General features: G+C 45.6%; 2 protein-coding genes across 6 annotated transcripts in view; one reads left to right on the forward strand and one right to left on the reverse strand.

Annotated features, from left to right (window-relative positions):
- The first annotated feature begins 3,380 nt into the window (after positions 1–3,380).
- TMEM41A (transmembrane protein 41A) lies at positions 3,381–13,009 on the forward strand. Its single transcript, XM_019958487.2, has 5 exons — positions 3,381–3,593; positions 6,411–6,564; positions 8,577–8,738; positions 9,301–9,439; positions 11,163–13,009. The coding sequence occupies exons 1-5, from the start codon at positions 3,475–3,477 to the stop codon at positions 11,381–11,383; spliced, it is 795 nt and encodes a 264-aa protein (XP_019814046.2). The 5' UTR covers positions 3,381–3,474; the 3' UTR covers positions 11,384–13,009.
- Positions 13,010–13,481: 472 nt separating this feature from the next.
- Positions 13,482–19,400, reverse strand: part of MAP3K13 (mitogen-activated protein kinase kinase kinase 13) — a 161,794-nt gene continuing 155,875 nt past the window's right edge. For all 5 annotated transcript variants that reach the window (XM_070790586.1, XM_019958503.2, XM_070790581.1 and 2 more), the window contains one exon: positions 13,482–19,280. In XM_070790586.1, the coding sequence (XP_070646687.1) occupies positions 19,179–19,280 (102 nt within the window). In that variant the 3' untranslated portion in view covers positions 13,482–19,178. The remainder of the gene's footprint in view (positions 19,281–19,400) is intronic.

Consider the following 19,400-nt stretch of genomic DNA (forward strand, 5'->3'; position numbering starts at 1 on the left):
GGTCTCCCTGCTGGGTTTTTCCATGGACTCTGACACAGCACTGGTTCCTTTCTAACAGTCTTTCTGGGGCCCTTAGTACACTCTTCCCCACCACCCTCTCTCTCATCCAACATCCCTGAATGAGCTATCTTGTTCTCTTTCACTGCCTCTACTATTTCCTTAGCAGGCTTCTGATCTCAGTCTTTTCTGCAAAAGGCAATATAGGGTAAGCAGGTAGACTCTGTTGTCCGCTGGGATGTGACCTCCGTTTACTGAATTCTCTTCGCCTAAGTTTTCCTTCTCTGGACTGTAAAGTGGGGGATTTTAAGAGCCCCTGCCTCATGATATGATAAATAAATACATTCATGTGTGTAAAAGGTTTCCTGTGGGGTCAGCTGTGCCTAGACTCAATGAATGTCAGCTGCTATTACTTTCCCTCTTATGGTCTCCCTAAGAGACCTCCCCCTGTCCCATTTCAACAGTCTCCTCTAGACAGAACGTATGAATGTTTAGCCCAAGCTCTGGATTTTCACCTGTGCGTTGAGAGGTGGTGTCAGTGCCAGGCGGAGCAAGGAGCATGGGCTTGTAAGGGACTCATGTTTAATGCAGTCCTGCTCGACACTCACAGCTCTGGACTTCATCAACCCTTAAAGTGACTCCATGTGAACACCTGCTCAGCCATCATCCATAAAAGGGATGATGATACTTGCTTTTCTGGAAGCTTGGCCGCATCATTTCCTCTGTAGCAATATCATGCTCTGTAACTCTCCATACTCTCCCCCAACCAAAGGCAAAGCGAAGCCCTTGAGAACAGGAGCTTTTCTTCCTGTTCTCTGCTGTGCACATTGCTGGCACAGGCTCAGTGTCATTATTCATTCAGTTTCTCTCCTCCTATATTCCTTTGACTTCTCAAAATCAACATGGTCCAAACCAAACAACCAGTCATTTCCTCCCTAGGCTTGTCCGTTGATTTAACCAACTATTAGTAAGTGTGTAATGTTTAGCACTCTGGACTTTGAATCCAGCGATCTGAGTTCAAATCTCGGTAGGACCTTCTTTAGTTTGGGCTTCCGTGGTGGCTCAGACGGTAAAGAGCATGCCTGCAGTGCAGAAGACCTGGGTTCGATTCCTGGGTAGAGAAGATTCCCTGGAGAAGGAAATGGCAACCCACTCCAGTATTCTTGCCTGGAAAATCCCATTGACAGTGGAGCCTGGCAGGCTACCGTCCATGGGGTCACAAAGAGTCAGACATGACTGAGAGACTTCACTTTCTTTCTTTCTATTAAGTGCCAATGAAAGGCCAGGCACAGGGTTAAGGGCTGGGACAGACACAGGATGGTGAGACCTTGTCTCATTTACAGAAGTGTTCACTGTCTCCTGGAGAGATGGGTGATGACACTGGAGCACAGTATATGCAACCGCAGGAATAAAGACACTTCACAGGCGGCCCTAAGCACAGAGAAGGAACAGCCTTTTGGACTGCAGGAGCTGGAGAAGGCTTCTCAGAAGAGGTGACAAATGCCCTGTGTATTGATGAAAGAGTAGTTTTCAGGCAGAAAAGTTTGCCAGTGAAGAGTGTAGTCACAGGCACAAACTAACACCATGTGTATTCAGCTGGAATGTGAAGGGAGGAAAAGAATGGAGGGCTGAGAACAGTCCCACACATGTTTTAAAATGGAAAACTTTGCACATTCATAGAAACAGGGAAAATGGTAAAATCCACCTCCCTGCACTCATCACCCAGCTTCAGTAATTATCAACTCAATGGCCAATACTGTTTTGTTTATATCCTTACTAGCCATTATTTTCAGATTCAGGTCAAGAAGGTGAAGTTTAAAATCTGTATTGTCTTCAACAACTTCAGCAAGATAAAGATGCTAATAAAGCCTTCTTCTGAAAGAAGTGGAGTTAAAAAGTCATTGTTTCTCCCTTCTTCCCATTATTTTGATGCAAATCCCAGACATTGAGTCATTTCATTTCCTTCATGCAAATCCCAGAATTTTGAAAATATAAAATATATCTTTTTTCTTCTTCCTACAAATGAATCATAATATAGTCTAACACTGCAACTTGTTTGATTTTTATCCTACCCATCTCTCTGGCTACTGTACTGTATCTGGATACACAGAGCTGCTTCCCTTTTTCAATAAGCTGCTTAGTATTTGTTCCATTTGTGAATATACCATAATTAACCTCGATAGTCCCCAAATGATGGGCATTTGGGTTGTTCCCAATACCCTCATATCAAAACAAAGCCGACAGAATACCCTTGAACATAACATCTTTGTCTGCCTAAGGGCCTATCTATGGGTTAAATTGCCGGACGTGGGCTTGTTAGGACCTTGTACACTTTGAATTCTGACAGGTGCTCTTTATGTAGCCCAAGAGGAGCTTTGAATGATATGACAAGGATGTTTCTGTTGTCCAGGCTTGTGACATTTTGGAGTCCTCTCTGTCATTCTCCATTTAATTAGCCATGTCCTACCAACTCAACTCTTCCCAGTCTGTCCATCTTCCTCCCCACTACTGTGGTCCTGGCTCAGGCCTGCATCCTTTCTCATCAGCTACCAACTCAGAATGCAGTCTAATCATCTGCCAGGGAAAACACTCTAAAGTGGGAACTAAATCATACTCTTGCTTAAACACCTCTGTTGGTGTCTCCTCATGTGCAATATTAAAAAAAAAAAATCCAACTACTTAGCTGCTCTTCCATGCTTTCCAGTTTGTTTCCACCTTCTCATTTCTCACCCCTTTAGGCTTCACAGAAACTAGATGCTGGCCCCTTACTGGGGTCCTCAGTTCACCTTCTCTTTCGTGTCTCTGTTGTGGAAATCTTGCTCATCCTTTACGGTAAACTCAAACCCCACCTCTTCCATGAATCCACGCGGTACCGAACCAGTAGTTTTGGACCTAGGGTGAGTTGGATTCTAATTGTGGCTCTCTTGGGGGATGCCATTTAATCTGAGACTCGGATTTTTCATCTGTTAAATAAAGACAAAAAACCAATCTTGCAGAACTGTTGTGAGGATTAGGGATAATGGGCACATAGTAGGAGTTCAATAAAAGGAAATTTCGCTTTGATTATCCCACCGCACTGGACTGGAGCCTCTGGTTCAGCTGGTGGTCAACAAGTCTTATCTTGACCACTAGACTGCAAGCTTGCTGTGGTCAGGGTTCCTGATTCACCCCGGACGTACTAACGCCTGGCAGGGACCCAGCAAATAAGTGGAGAAAGAGACAAACTATAAAAAATATATACAGATGGAACGAGGACAAAAGCAAGAGTAGAAGGAAGGTTTCTGCCGGATTCTAGACCCAGGGGCCCGCGGAGTCCTGGCCGGGGGTGGGGCCTGGTAATGGAGGCGGGGCCTGGAGCAGACCCCGCCCTTGTCCGTCTGCTAACTCGCTCCCCTGGCGCAGCCGGCAGGCAGCGAGGTTCCTGGCGCTACTTCCAGGACGCTCCGTGGCCCCGCGAGTCCGAGTGCGGGGGCCGCGATGCACTCCCTACTCGGCCTCCTCCTGGTCTTCGCCGGCAGCACCTTCGCCCTGTACTTGCTGTCCACGCGACTGCCTCGCGCGTCGACACTGGTCTCAGCCGAGGAGTCTGGAGATAGGTGCGTGGCGGCGGTGACTGGGTCCTAGGTTCGGGTCAGAGAAAGGTAGTCAGGTCCGAGGATGAGGTCTGGGAACCGGAGATTCGGGTTCCCGGATCGGCGGCGTCGGAGGCCGGGATTTGGGGTTCAGTCCTGGGACTGGAGATCGGGCCGCGTCTACACGGTCTTGGGCAGGCCGGTTGAACTGGAACCGGGCCCTGGCCCTGGCTGGGATCTGCATGCTGCCGGCCGCGCGGGAGTGCTGTTTGGTGCCTTCTGGTTTTTTTTTTTTTTTTTTTAGTTGCGGAGGGAAACGCGGCGCCTTACTTTGGGCTGATCCTGCTGGAGCACCTCTGCTCCCCCCATTGGATCGCCATTGAGCGATGTTCCCGTCGCCTTCCCAGGCCCAGGCCTGACCCCTATTTGTATCCCACCTTCGCCCCGATGTGGACCCCGCAGCCGGTTCGTAAAGACTGCTCTCAGCCTCCCTCCTTCATCCTCCCCAATTCACTTCTGGTCAGATCTGCCCTTGGGACTTGAAGGCATATCGGGCTTGAGGAAAAACGTTGATGGACAACTTTAAATTATTCACTAATTAGTTATCGACGATCTCTTCTTGGTTGTCTCAGCTTTTCCTTTTATTTACCCACAGTGTTAGGCAGGAGGTGGTACAAATACCTGGAGAAGGCAATGGCACCCCACTCCAGTACTCTTGCCTGCAGAATCCCATGGGCGGAGGAGCCTGGTGGGCTGCAGTCCATGGGGTCGATAGGAGTCAGACACGACTGAGCGACTTCACTTTCACTTTTCACTTTCATGCATTGGAGAAGGAAATGGCAACCCACTCCAGTGTTCTTGCCTGGAGAATCCTAGGGACGGGGGAGCCTGGTGGGCTGCCGTCTATGGGGTCGCACAGAGTCGGACACGACTGAAGTGACTTAGCAGCAGCAGCAGCAGGTACAAATACCTACCGGGCCGGTTTGTCGGGAAACTATTTGTAAAGATAATGAAGATATATGTTACTTATGTTTGAATATTAGGACGGCTGTTTTCAGTGACTGTTGTTTTGCTCTAGCTGGGAAGGCTGTGCTGTGGGTGTCAGAGTAAGAGAAACATTCTAATGAGAACCAGGAGGGTTTGCATGTAATTGATCATTGATGGATTCCGGAGTTGTTCAGATGGCAGAGGCAAGGTAGCCTTTGTACAGGGTAACCCTTGTACAGGAATCAGAGTACACTGAGGACCATATAGAGAGCAGGGTGAAAAGCAGGCTGGTTGAAAGGGTTGGTTTCAGGCCTGACATATTATCAAGAAGATTATGTTTATGGTGTGGGACAAATACACTTTCCTAGGGAACCTTTAATTGGCTTCTTTGTGATTGATAAAGCAGTTGTTTTACCTAGTAACTTAGAAGTGTGAAGTTTGAATTGTCCTTGGCCTAAAGCTTAGGGGGGAGGGTTTACCCCTGGAAAGGAAGGCAATTCAGGGTGTTCAGTACTTGCCTAGAAATTAATCCATTTGCCTCTTAGGAATAGTTCATAAGGACCACAACTTCTTTATCTGTTCATCTGTCAATGGACTTCTAGGCTGCTTCCATGTCCTAGCAAATGTAGATAGTGCTGCAATGAACATTGAGGGTACATGTGTCTTTTTCAGTTATGGTTTCCTCAGGGTATATGCATAGTAGTGAGATTGCTGGGTCATATGGTAGTTTTATTTCTAGCTTTTTAAGGAATCTCCGTACTGTTCTCTATAGTGGCTATATCAGTTTACATTCCGATCAACAGTGCCAGAGGGTTTCTTTTCTCCACATTCTCTCCAGCATTTATTGTTTGTAGATAAAGAAGCTGTGGATTCTGTAATAATACAGAATATTCTGTAATAATTACAGCTGTGGAAGCTGTAATAATACAATGGAATATTACTCAGCCATAAAAAGGAACACAGTTGAGTCAGTTCTCGTGAGGTGGGTGAACTGGGAGCCTGTTATACTGAATGAAGGAAGTCAGAAAGAGTAAAACAACTATCATGTATTAATGCATATATATGGAATCTAGGAAAATGGTACAGATGAACCTATTTGCAGAGCAGGAATAGAGATGCAGACATAGAGAACAGATTTGTGGACACAGCGAGGGAAGGAGAGGGTAGACAAATTGAGAGAGTAGCACTGAAACATATACATTACTAGAAGGCCTGGCGTGCTGCGATTCATGGGGTCGCAGAGTCGGACATGACTGAGCAACTGATCTAATCTGATCTGATATGTAAAATAGATTGCTAATGGGAAGTTGTTGTATAACACAGGGAGTTCAACCCCGTACTCTGTGACAGCCTAGACAGGTGGGATAGGGTGGGGAGTGGGAGGGAAGTTCAAGGGGGGTGCATATGTATACTTATGGCTGATTCAAGTTGTTGTATGGCAGAAACCAACAGAATATTGTAAAGCAATTAGCCTCCAATTAAAAATTTTAAAAAAGACTAGTCCATAAAATCTGAGAGCTAAGAGGGAACTTAGTGATTATCCACCATTAACCTCTCATTTTTCCAATAAGGAAACTAAGGCTCAAGGACTAGCCTGAGATCATACCATTGGATAGTAGCAGAGTTCAGATGCTATGCCAGGTCCCTTGCTTCCAAACCGAGGCTCTTGCTTCCGCTGTGTTATAAATATTAGGTCATCCATCACCCTAGCCTCCCACATCTCTGCTGGTTTCCAGCAGACCAGATGATGGGCACATTTAAAAATCTGTTTTGGAAAGAAGACACAGCAAGTGACTTTATTAGGTATGAGGCTGTTTTCAACTCTTGTTTCCATCTGCTTTTCTAAATCTCCAGGTCACTATGGTTTCCCTCGGACCTGGCTGAGCTGCGGGAACTCTCCGAGGTCCTTCGAGAATACCGAAAGGAACACCAGGTCTACGTGTTCCTGCTCTTCTGTAGTGCCTACCTGTACAAACAGAGCTTTGCCATCCCTGGGTCCAGCTTCCTGGTCAGTATCCTGCCCCCCTCCTGTGCCTGCCTCCCAGGAAGCCACGTTCTTCTTTGCAGAGGGGCCATTAGGCTGCAGAGCCTACAGTCCAGAGGACAGGCCAAAGTGGCTATTGTTTGTTGACAGCTTTCCCTGTGTCAGGCACTGTCCTAGTGGCTCTACCCGCTCGACCTTATTTAATTCTCCCAAGAGCCAGTAACGGGCATTTTACAGACGAGGAAATGAATGGTGAGAAGTTAAGTAACTGTCCCTGATGATGAGGGCTGGGGTCTGAACCCTCGCCCCACCCCCACCCCCAGCTCCAGAGCCTGCCTTTCTTCTCAAGTTTGCTGCTTTTGTTTCTAAGGATTTGACAGCTGTGGAGCACCGTCCTTGAGACCTCTCCCCTTCCACATGTTGGTTTTCTTTTAAAATCTGTTTTTTCCACTAGTTTGTGAGTTCCTTGAGGGCTGGGCCTGTTCCTTGTTCACAGCCTGTGTGTTTGCCTGGCACAGGGAAGTGCCTTTGTAAGTGTCTGATGAACAGATGCAGGTTGTTCCTGCTGCTGTTAGGCTGGAGAGGGTCGGGGAACCTCCCTGGTGTGGTGGGGATGAGTCACTCTGGTTTTCCAGGCGGCCCCCTGTCTCTCGGGAGCTGCAGCGTTAGATCCAGGCTTGCGCATGGGCTCTTGGATGCTTCTAACCAGCTTCCACCTCAGGTGATACAGGAGAATTTGTGCTGTCCTCCCAGCAGCATTGTAAGCTGGTTGGTATAAATGTATATGTATATTATGGCTTTGGGTAGGTTAGATCCCAACTGTGTAACAGTGAGCCAACCATTTAACCTTTCCAACCCTGCCTCCTCATCTGTAGAACAGAGACTCTCCGACATAACCCCCTGGGATTGTTACGTGGGAGGATTAAATGACCTAGTGGGTGCAGAAGGGCTGACACAGTGATGGTGGGCCTGGCACACAGCGGCTTCGGCAATGAGCAGGCAGCCTTGAAAGCTTCCTTCTGTCCTGCTTCTCCCTCCTGCCCCAACATTCAGCTCAGGCCGGATCTGCCTCAGCAGTGTCTTTGTTAGCAACTGGAAGAAAAGCAAACATAGCCACGCCAAGAGAGATGGGAACATGTGTGGTGCCGGAGGTCAGAGGCCATCTGTCTCCTGGGGTTGCCCCCATATCTCTTTCTCTCTTGAGCTGATCCCTCTGCAGTGCAAAGAGCCAGCTGCTCCCTGGGGGTGCATCTTATCTCTTCTTCATGTGGCCTTGGGCACCATACTTAACCTCGCACTGGTAGAATAGGGTGAGGCTGGCATACCGCACAGGGTCATGTTGGGGATTAAATTGGATGTGTTGTCAAGTCCTTAACACACTGGAGGTGCTGAGGAGATCCCTGCCTTCTTGCTTCCAGGTCCTCCTTTTATTTTCTCTCTTGGATTCCATGTTTGGCAGGATGATGTCTACCAGCCAGACTGCATTTAGGAAGTATTGGTTCACCTTTCCCTTTTGGTTCATCGTAGGCTTTGTTGAGTGTCAGCTAGAAATCTGGTCAACACAAAACTGCCAGGGTTAGCATACCACAGAGATGTAATTCCTGCAGAAAGGAAAGAAACAAGACATCTGTAAAGCTCATGTGGTCTAACTAAGGGGAAATCCATGGTTTGTGTCCATTTAGAATAGCAAAAAATAACTTGTGAGCTTTCTTTCTGCCTCCCCAGAGCCTCAGGGTCTGCAGGACCTATCACAGCATATGTGGAAGGCTGGGTGTTAGACATAGATTTTCCCATTCAATTCTGTCTTGTCCTCTGAGGTTTTAATCCTCTTCCCAGTTTTAAGGGTGAGAAGACTGAAGCCAGGGTTGTAGTTCCCAGCTCTTTCATCACCTTTCATTCATCTCTTTACAATGGGAATAGGGTTTTTGTCCAGGAAAATCACTGAAGGAAGAGGGAACCTAGGCCTCCCAGGCTCCAAGACGAGATGGCTGGCAGTTGGCGGATGTCCTCATGCAGAGCGTTTGTTTCCTTTGCAGAACGTTTTAGCCGGCGCTTTGTTTGGGCCCTGGCTGGGGCTTCTGCTGTGCTGCGTGCTGACCTCAGTGGGTGCCACAGGCTGCTACCTGCTCTCCAGTGTTTTTGGCAAACAGCTGGTGGTCTTCTACTTTCCTGACAAAGTGGCCCTGCTGCAGAAGAAGGTAAGGCTAGAGGGTACCTCTGAGTGCTGGGTCCCTAGAAAGTCATGGCATGGCCCTGAGGGGAGTGTGGTGCAGGGGTTTCCCATGGTGCTCCCCTGCCCTGCTGCAGGAGGCTCCAGAGGGTCTATTGATGTCTCCTAGAGATGAAGACCTGAGCTCAGCCTCCAGCTCCATCACTGCCAGCTCTGCGTCTTAAGGCAGGTTCCTGACTTCTGAGCCTCAGGCACCTCCATTCTGGGGGAGGTGGGGGCTCCACTAGGTCTTCGTTGTGGTCCCTGGGCTCTCTAGTTGTGCAACTCTGGCTTAGTTGTTCCTCAGCACGTGAGATCTTAGTTCACCAGCCAGGGATCAAACCTGCATCCCCTGCATTGGAAAGGAGATTCTTAACCATTGGACCACCAGGGAAGTCCCAGGCACTTCCATTTTAAAAATGAGGAAAACAGTCTCTGCCCTGGAATTTACAGAATATGAGAAGTATCTAGAACAGTGCCTGGCACCAACAGATTTTTCACCAGCTGGAGACTCTTCTGCTTCTTAATGGCCTTGTCTTCTCTGGCTTCAGGTGGAGGAGAACAGAAACGGCCTGTTTTTCTTCTTACTGTTTCTGAGACTTTTCCCTATGACGCCAAACTGGTTCTTGAACCTCTCGGCCCCGATTCTGAACATCCCCATCGTGCAGTTCTTCTTCTCTGTTCTTATCGGTAAGACGCGGCGTGTAAGTCTGAGTCTCATAGTCGTCACCGGCACGTGCCTGCCTCTGTGAGCCAGGCTTACGGAGAGCATCATCCAGCCTTGTCTAATGTAATTGTTCCTGATAGCAGGTCTACTTGGGCTTGAACATGAGAACCCATAAAAATACTTCAGGAAAAAATAGGGATTGTTCATTCTATACCTGTATTTAATGCCTATTGTGTGTTTGCACTGTAGCTAGGCCCTGGGATTGGAAGAGTAATCTGTGTAACACACGACTTGGCCCATAGTAAGGGCTCAGTGAAAGCAGAGTTCAGGTTTGAGGGTGGAAGAGAAGGTGGAGGCAGGGGAAGGTCAGAGCAAGGGCTTCCTGTTTGATTTTGGCCCCTATTTCCATTAAAATCTGCCTTAGGAAGAGCTAGTTCCTTCTTGCTGTTTGACAATTGTATGACCTTCAGCAAGCTCCCTACCCTCAATGAGCCACTTGGCCAAATGTGAGGCTAGGATGACAGCAGTGTTTCTCAAAGTATGAGCTTTGGACCACTTTCATCTGAATGGGAAAATGGCTAACATCCTGTGAAATCAGTGACTATTGTTTTCTCCACACTGGAAGTAAACCACCCCACCCTCTCCAAGCCTAAGGCAAGGATTGTCTCTCTTAAACCTTCTTTAGAAATGGAGGGAAAGACTACTCAGGGCTCTGGGTCAAACATGACAGATCTGTGGTTGAGCAGTTGCTATTAATAGGGAATTCCTGAGAGAAGCTGAGATCTTAAATCGAAGAGGAATCAACCACAGCTAATTCTGTCAGACCGGCTTTTAGATGAGAGTGCCTCCGTATCTCTATTAGCAGCCTGTAATTAACCAGGTGCACGGGGCTTGGAAGGACTCCAGAAACCAGGGTTCTAGTTCCGTCTCTGACAGGTTGTATGACCTTGATGAGTCTCATCTTGAGGCATCATCCACTAGAGAAGAGGAGTGGATCATCAGGGGGCCCCAAACCAATCAGAGTCTGGGGAGTGGGAGTCGGGAGAGGCTGTTAGAATGCAGGTTCCTGGGCTCTACCCCCAGACCCAGGGGACCAGAGTCCCTGGGGCACAGCCCGAGGGTGTGTTTTTAACAGCTTCACGGGGGATTGTGATACAGTCAGCCTCTTGGGCCACCAGTCACTTTTGGGATCCAGTGGATTCGATGACCTCTTACAGACAGTACAGAGTATGAAATAGTACTACTACTTCTAAGAAACTTGTTTTTATCTTGGGCATACTGCACAACTCATAATGCTGATGCTTCTTTTTGCTTGGGCTGTTGGGTACTCGGAACCAAATCTGGGGACACTCCTAGCAAATGAGTGAACTTTATGCATTTTTGCCTTAATTTTGTTTATTCTTCATTTTGTTTTATTGTTTTGTTTCCCCCTATTTAAAAAAAAAGTTTAAATCTTATGTGTGCTTGTGTGTGTGTGTGTGTATGTGTGTGTGTGAGTGTATATATATAGCAAACCATCTCAAGTCCTTTTGTTTAATGAGGCAAATGTATGTGGGAAGCGAGGAAAGGAGAGGAAGGAATGGAAGAGAAGAAGGGAAAGAGGAAATATGTTTAGGGGTCAGAACTGCGCAAAAGTCACGCATGAAACTGGAGTCACTGTTGTGAATTACTGGTGACCTTTCTGAAGCACTACTGGTCTTCGTTGTCCTGTCCCAGAGTAACAGGATTTCCCTTTTCTTCCTCCAGGTTTGATCCCATATAATTTCATCTGTGTGCAGACGGGCTCCATCCTGTCCACCCTCACCTCTCTGGATGCTCTTTTCTCCTGGGAAACTGCCTTTAAACTGCTGGCCATTGCCCTGGTGGCCTTAGTTCCTGGAACCCTCATTAAAAAATTTAGTCAGAAAGACCTACGTTTGAAAGAAACAAGCAACACTCACTCTCTGAATAGTAGGAAGGTCACGTGATCTGGGTCTCTTGGGTGCTATTTCCCTGGACTCTCTTGCTTAAGTATGTAATGGATGTGGTCCTCTGAAGCCCCTCATTGTTTTTAAATTATTCTCAATAGGTGATCTGGACACTGTTCTTCTGTGTGCTCTGTCCTGTCACGAAGGACACTGCTCTGGAAGGTGAATCCTATCAGATTCTCAAACCAACCGAGATTTAGCAAGACACTGCAAAATGGATGGCCTCTCAGGAAATCCTGTTTGTGTTTTATTGAATAACAAGGAACTCAGGGTAGTGTGTCAGACTTGCCTCTTGCCAAGCCCATCCCTCAGGAGAGGATGCTATTGGCCCTTGTTGGGCGTGCCTCTTCCACGCAGGGATCAGCTGTCGTGACAGGTTTTATCCTTTTAGGTCCCTTGTGGACATGCTAAGTGTAGATTAAAGACGTGAACCTACATCACTGACACAGTTTCTGTTAGTCTCCTGAAGAGTGTTTCTTCAGTACATGTTTTGTTTTGTTTTGTTTTGCTGATGACCTACCTCTTGCATTAATCAAGGGAAACAAGCTGACAAACTCCATACAATTTCCATGTATAGCTCAAAAGCACAGTGATTGCTGTGAAGCTCTTTGTGTTCAGACGCACTGATGTTACCACATATGTCACATCTCCTCTTGGTTGCATGTCCAGACAATTCAGCTGATTGCAATCAGGCTATTAAATATCAGCAGAGCTCACTCTATGTTATGAATATGTTCTGGAGAAGTGCTTACCTATCTGTGCAGAGCCCTCGACTCACCTGAACCAAATGACCATCAGTACCTTTTTTCTAGCCTGTCCTTTCTGTGTGAGAATGCCTCCTCTGTCTTGCTGGGAGAATGGACTCAGCACACGGTACCAGCTGGTATGCAGGTACCAGCCTGTATACCCTCCAAATGCTTTTTTTCATTTCCTGAGAATAACTGAGGGATAATTCTGTTTTATCTTTCAATTCAGGGGAATTCAAGGAGAAAACTTGGCTTTGGATTACTTTGTTGTGTTTTAACAAATCTGTAGCTGTCTGCTTTCTATAGCTGTAGTGTTGTAACTGGCACAGATCAATTCAGTTCCAAGGACAAAAGGACCTTGGCACCTAAAATGACCAGCTGTGGGATCCTGTGCCCCACAGGAGTAACTCATCATTTCTTATCAGAACTCTTGCCCTTGGGCACCATCTGCTGGCTTTTGATTTGACTTGGCCAAGAATCTTGCCAAGGCTTAATGCAGATCAGTTGTTCTACACGAATTCTTGGGAATACTTGTTCCCTATAAAGAATGAATTCCCAAGCAGTGTTTTTTGGACACAGTATACAAAGGACTTCATTTTTAAGCATGTGTTGCTTTAAAAGAAGCTTGAGAACAAGAATGGGCATGAGGAGGACACCAGCTGGACTTGGAAATCCATGGCTCTTTGTGAAGCTCTGTGGTAGAAGGGAGGGGCGACACTGGAAGCTCTCCGCACTGCTGGAAGCCTGTACCCTTTGCCCTTTACCTGGATCCTTGGGTTTGTCTCTCTCCTTCCTCCCCCTTGACTTCGCAACAATGTGCCTTAGCAGTTGTGACTTTACAGGCAAAGCAGTTTCCCAAATAAATGATATATGTATTCTGTGTGCTGTGTGTGCATGTTGCTAACTTTGCCAGTGGGATTCGGGATTGGCTGAAATCAGACAGTCCAATGTGTTGTCTTAGCTTTCTACTCAGATTTCTCACTCGTCATATGCATTGGAAGATTTTCATTTTTGCCTTTTCCCTCTTAATCACATTTGAGAGTCGGGTTCTCATACCAGAGAAGTAGCTGCAAGGTGGGCAGCAGGAAAGCTGAGGGGAAGGAGCAGAGTGCCTGTCTCAGATGTGACAGAATAATCATGAAGAGACAATCACACAATGATGGTCGTCTCTTCTTTCTGTGGATGTGTCTGATGAAAACGCCACAGAAACCAGCTTTTCTCACCACCTATTTTTCCGGACTGCAGGAAACCCAGTCATGTAAAGTTTTCCTTTCCCAGACAAATTCTAAAACTTGTGAAGGTAGCTCTCAGGACACAAGCAGTCCCTAAGGAAAAGACAGGACAGAAAACAGTGAAGTACACTTTTTGTTTAATTCCATGCATTTGTTTGCTTTGATAGTCACTCTTGTTCCCATCACTGTACAGTTGGTCGATAGAAAGGGAGAGCCGGCATGAGAACCTGCACAAGGAGCAGGAGAAATAAGACCACAGAGGACGCAGATAAGGGAGTTCATTTTGAGACTTGACTACAAAAAAGGAAGTTAATCTGCTTCAAATTGAACTCACATTTTATTGCAATCAAGAATCCAAGTGGGTTGTCACACTCCAGAGTCTGAGAAGTGGGCACTGGAGGGAGCGAGCTCCTCAGGTGACACGGTCAATAAAGGGCACCTTCCTATTAGCCTGCACCTTTTGGTGGGGGTTCCCTCTGACCTGCAACCCCTGGAGGACCCCATCCGCCTGGTCCCAGGCAACAGCCTAGGGCCAGGAGCCAGCATTCCCCTGAGTGCTGTGAAGTGGCTCTGGAGAGCAGGCCTGGGACTTGGCTGAAGTCTTACAGTACCTTTTCTGGTGGCTCAGATGGTAAAGAATTTGCCTGCAATGCAGGAGACTTGGGTTCAATCCCTGGGTCGGGAAGATCCCCTGGAGAAGATGACAACCCCCTCCAGTACTCTTGCCTGGAGAATTTCACGGACAGTCCATGAGGTCACACAGAGTCGGGCATGACTGAACGACCAGTACTAGCACTTCCCTTGCAGTGGCCTTGCTGTCTGCCAGGGGACCTGGCTCTGTGTGAAATTCCACCAGTGTGCTCTAGTCACGTGACAGGGAAGCCACCACCCAACTCCTTTTGGGTAACCCGATTTCTCAGAACAGTGAGCTCCCCTCTTCTGCCACCTGTCCCTAAGAAGTGTTCCAGTTTCTACAAAGGTCCTCCACTTGGCAGTCTAGTCCGTTCCAGTTTGAACAGGTGCTGCAGTATTGGCTGTAACGTGCAAACAGGCAGACCAATGTGATTTCTTCTGTGCTAGTCTGTGTATGTTGGTAACACTGGTGGTGCGAGTATATTAGGGCATTTTTTCTATGAAATCAGCAATGAAGAAGATTCTTGCTGCCTAGAAAGGTACTAAATTCATACTGACAGTACAAGTCAAAAGTCTTAAAAAGGATGTCACATCATTTTGGTACCTCAGTCTCACAGAATCTAAGGAAGAAGCAAGTAACTGGGACTTCTTAATTAACCCTCTGTTTATAGAAGGTGGTGAGGAACAGGTTCATTTAACACAATGAAATGATGTAATGAAGAGACATGTTGGAATTCAATTGCAATCATACACCAAAGGGGCAGTGGGTGGAGGCACGGAGCCTTTTTCCTGCCTTTCATGCTGCCCCTTGGCCACAGGGTGGGACCTGGAAGCAGCATACTGGTACATCCCATCATTCTCCCATGTGGGCTAACTCAAGATCTCAGACCACCTTAGGAAATTATGAGGTTAAGGTTGGGACAGCAGATAGATCTCCCCTTGCACACCAATTCCAATCAAGTGGTAATTATTGCTCCAAGTGCTGTATTGTGAGAGGTTCGGAGGGTGTGTCCAGGCTCAGCAGGAAAGGATATGGTGACTAATAAATAACACAGTTTGGGATAGCATGAAGACGGTAGATGGTGGTATGTGGTGGTATTCTGGTTTCTGGCTTGGTAGAAAAATGAAACACAATAGAGCAAACTCTACTAGGAGCAGAGCAGGGCAGGAATTCCTTGGAATTTATAGAATTCAGTTGCAAGAAGTTCAAGTAGAAACATTTTAAGAAAAGGGGTGGAGAGAGAGACATAAGGGCATGGAAGAAAAAGGTAAATCTTTTGATCAATAAGGATACATTCACATTGAAAAAAACATCAGTGCTCCACAGTGGGAGAGGGCTTTTAAAATTAGGTTGTACCAAGAAAACCCCAAACCATCAAGTCTATTATTACTTGGATAAGAGGCAAATTCAGTACAATGAGGCCCTGAAATGGAACTCCAGTGTACTAATTAAATACAACTAAAAATATCTTCAATTCTAGAAGGATAGATTTGTTGATACCAAAGTTTTTAAATATCTGAACTTCAAGTAGGTCACACCAAACCATCTTACAGCACAGCTAGCTCTTCACCTCCCTGGGAAGGTGCTCCCCACAATCTAGCCAACAGGTCTAAACTTTAGCAGTGGTAAAGTCTATTTTAACTTCAAAGGAGATGCAGGCTTTAGCAGTAGTAAGGTCTATTGTAACTTCAAAGGGGATGCAGGCTTCTGAGTCCCTCTGCTAAGCAATTTTAAGAGGAATTGTTGTTCAGAGGACAGGATCTAGAAATAGATGCGAATCAGAATCAAATGCTCATCTGCAACACAAATTAAAACTCATTATCTTCCAGTCAGTTACAACCAGATGCTAAAGGAATGTGGAATTCATCCCAAGGGGATTAAACTTTTGATCGACAACGAAGCTTGAAATCATAGTCCTGGGAGTTTCCTTAAAGTGCTGTCGCCCAGTTGTCAGACTGAAGAATTAGCTCTTAAATTCCCTGAGCTCTTCATTCCACACTCTTCAGATGACTGTGGAGTTGTTCTCAAAGAAACACACACCAATTCAAAATTGTCCTGGTTACTTCAAAGCAGGCAGTGAAGGGTAGCCTGGGATAGAGAAGGCATTTCTCTAAAGACACTGTTCTTCTCTGAAGCCTCTAGTCACTTCTACTAAAGAAAATAAGCAAATGTTCAATGTAGAACTTTATTCAGCTCTTGACCATACAGTGAATGACTTGAAGATTCAACACTGTCTGCGGCCCTAACATGCTCTTAACAGTCAATCCAGTTAGATATATGGCATTATCATGACAGTCCAGATGGGAATTCAAAAGGTATCAAAACGATGAGGTATTGGAGTGGATTTTCCAGAAAGATCATCACTGAAAGGGATAAGACACGTTCACCTTCATCTTTTTCTTTGGCCACTATAGGTGGGAAAGGCCTGGATAAGCTAAAGCGTCAGTGTTTTATGTTGGACAGAAAGAGGATACAGAATTATAGCCTCTCTGTTCTCAGAAGTAATGAGCCAGAGAGATTCATAGTACAGTGTGGTCTGAAGTCAGAGGATAAAACATGGGCTTTAAAAGGTGCTTTTCCAGCTCTGTGACTGACAGATTAGGCCTCAGGCTAGAACTTTCCTAATCATCACCACAGCTAGGCATTTTTTTTTTTTTTTGTCATGCCATCTATTTCCTCTTTTTAGTCTCCTAACTAGGAGGAAAGAAGGTTGGTTTTAAGGGATTTAGCAGGAAGGAGCTTACAAACCATGTTGCCAGTTCTTGAAACTATCCCACAGGCCCCAGGTAGGTTCCCTGTAGGCCTGTTTCTCTCTGGGCATTAAATAATTCTCTTGTGCTTCTAATGGATCGCATGATTTTATTTCTTAAGAAACTTGAGAAAGTGTACAGCTTTGGAACTTTGTCCACCACTCAGTCATCTGCCCACCTAGGAGCTTTTGTGATCAAGTCAAAATCACAGCGTTAACCACTGGGCCTCAGGGCAGTACCCGCATCCTCAGATGATTGTTGTTGTACACAGAAAATGAGGGAATACAGCTAAGACGAATACCAGGGAGCTCCCACATGGCAGTTCCATTTTCATTCCTTCATAAAAATCCATAATAACTCATGGTTAGCAATCAACACAATCACTGTGCTACACCATAAACCACACATTCTGATCGACAGAAAATGAGAAGGATAATAATTATTATAAAATAAAATAACAATGATAATAATGCCATAACTTAAGATCTTTCATGTAGTCCAGCTACAGAATTCATACAAAATGGAATAATTTAATGAAACAATACTGCTCTCTGTATAAGTTAAACATTTTCCTTCATCCTACCTAAGAGCTATAAATTATAGACACTAAATTTTAAATCAATGTCTCAACATAAAGTGTAAACAAATGGAGGGATCAAACAAGCAAAAGGAACTGCTCTAAACTCCCTCCTGCTTTTGCTTTTTGGCTGATGCAATCAGTGACACTTGGAGGAGGGCGATGCTTTCACCTCTATTGGAAATGGTTTAATACCTGGTGTATAAGTCTTGCCTGATGTCCAATCTGATGCAGCGTCAAAGAGTTCAAACCATCCTCTCTAGGTCTTGAGCCGAGAAAGGGTGTTTGGCAGTGACTAATCCTGGAGACAGAAACTAGGCCAACATCTGTTTTTATATCAAATTCTAGATTAAAATTTCCTTAAAGCTGAGGCACCATGAAATACCTTGGTTTGTTTCTCAGAGCCCATGATCCTGGAGACAGAAAGGACTCAGGTCTTGGACAATATAAAATCTTTCCAATCTCTGCTTGGCATCAGTTGTTCTTTCTATGAATTTCCAAATCCAATTATTCAAATTTGCATGGAGCCAAATACATTTTACAAGTAGCATTTAACAGAAAAGCTATTATGGTGGGGGAGGGGCTGCCTTTTGCAAATTGCCTGTTTTGCCTTTTTTCTGACCGTGGCAGCCACTCACGAAAGCTTCTGGGGTTAGAATGAGTTAATACAAACATAGGGTATGGTCTGACATAGGGTATGGTCTGGGACTGGACATTGGGCAGACTCATACACCTCCTAGCTGCCTTCAAAGACTGTTCCATCTAAGTCAATAAAACTCTAGAAGACAAACAACCTGGTCCCAGGGAGCGGTGCTTGCCATCTTCTCCACGTAGTTAAACTGAGACATTCTGTGAATGTCCTTTCACAAATTGCACATTTGCTTTTCCAACACTGTTGTCTTATCCTCCTCTCTTCCTCAGGCTCTCCCTCCCCTGCCCCGTTTTTCCCTAAAAGACATAGTCAACAGGTGGGAAGGAAGTAGGATACAGGGAAATGACACTCAAGTCTGAAAAATCAACACACTGGTCAAGGTAACACACTTGCCAAGGTCATGACACTGACAGCATTAAAAAGTGGAATATTTGTCAAGGACAAGGTTGGACACTACCTGTAAGTCTCACTACCAAATGCTGTTTAAAACTTTAAAAATGACATCAGCTTCCACAAACACAGTTTTGAATACATGCCCTCAAAGACCTTGGATACAAGTAGCTGGTCACCAAACTTTTCTAGGTCTTTGCATCACCCATCTGGACAAGCTGGCTGAATTTAGTGTGGTCTGTTTACAAGTTACCTGGAATTGCTTTTCTTCTGCTGCTCTTTGTTTTCTAAAATGCTCAGTATGTCTTGCTTTGGCTCTTCTTCAGTCACTTACAGCCAAAAGAACTGGTCCCCTGTTCAAGTAGCAATAATACCTCCTGGTCCCACAAACTCCCAAGGATGTTGCTCCCAAATTTCACTTTTTTCCTTTCCTCCTTTTGCTGTCTTTTTTTTTTTTTTTGCAAGAAATTATTGTCTTTTTCTCTATCATATATAGTTCACTCTTTACAGTACAAAGTGTTAAAATGTCAAACAAAAATAAATATCAATGTTACAGTAGCTAGAATATTCAATAAAATAGATCCCTGCCATTCTTGATTGAAATGTTCAGTGAGACTTAATTTCATTTGGATATTTTTCTCCAGAGATTTGCGAAGTCTCATGTTCCTGTTATTGCAGCTCATTTCTAGGGGTAAGAAAGATGGGGCAGCTCTCCTCCCAGACACAAAAGCAGGAGGAGAGTGGGAAGAGTCTGGGGGTGGTGAATTTGAAATGCCAGTATAGTCATGAGATCTTCAGGGTGGGTGTTCTTTCATTACCAGGTAGCAGAGCTGTAGTGTTTATTGGTCCTGACTGTGGCATCAGAACACTCCCCATCTGAAGAGTCACAGTCCGATTCTTCAAACTGCATAGGATTCTGCAAAGTCAAGACAACATAAGACCTTAATTCCTTTCTCCAATTACTCAGTAAATGTATTTTGAACACCTCAGTAAATGTATTTTGAACAGGTCCTGTGCTGGGTTACTGGCTAACATA

This window comes from Bos indicus, chromosome 1, assembly GCF_029378745.1.
Source record: "Bos indicus isolate NIAB-ARS_2022 breed Sahiwal x Tharparkar chromosome 1, NIAB-ARS_B.indTharparkar_mat_pri_1.0, whole genome shotgun sequence".
Lineage (NCBI taxonomy): Eukaryota > Metazoa > Chordata > Mammalia > Artiodactyla > Bovidae > Bos > Bos indicus.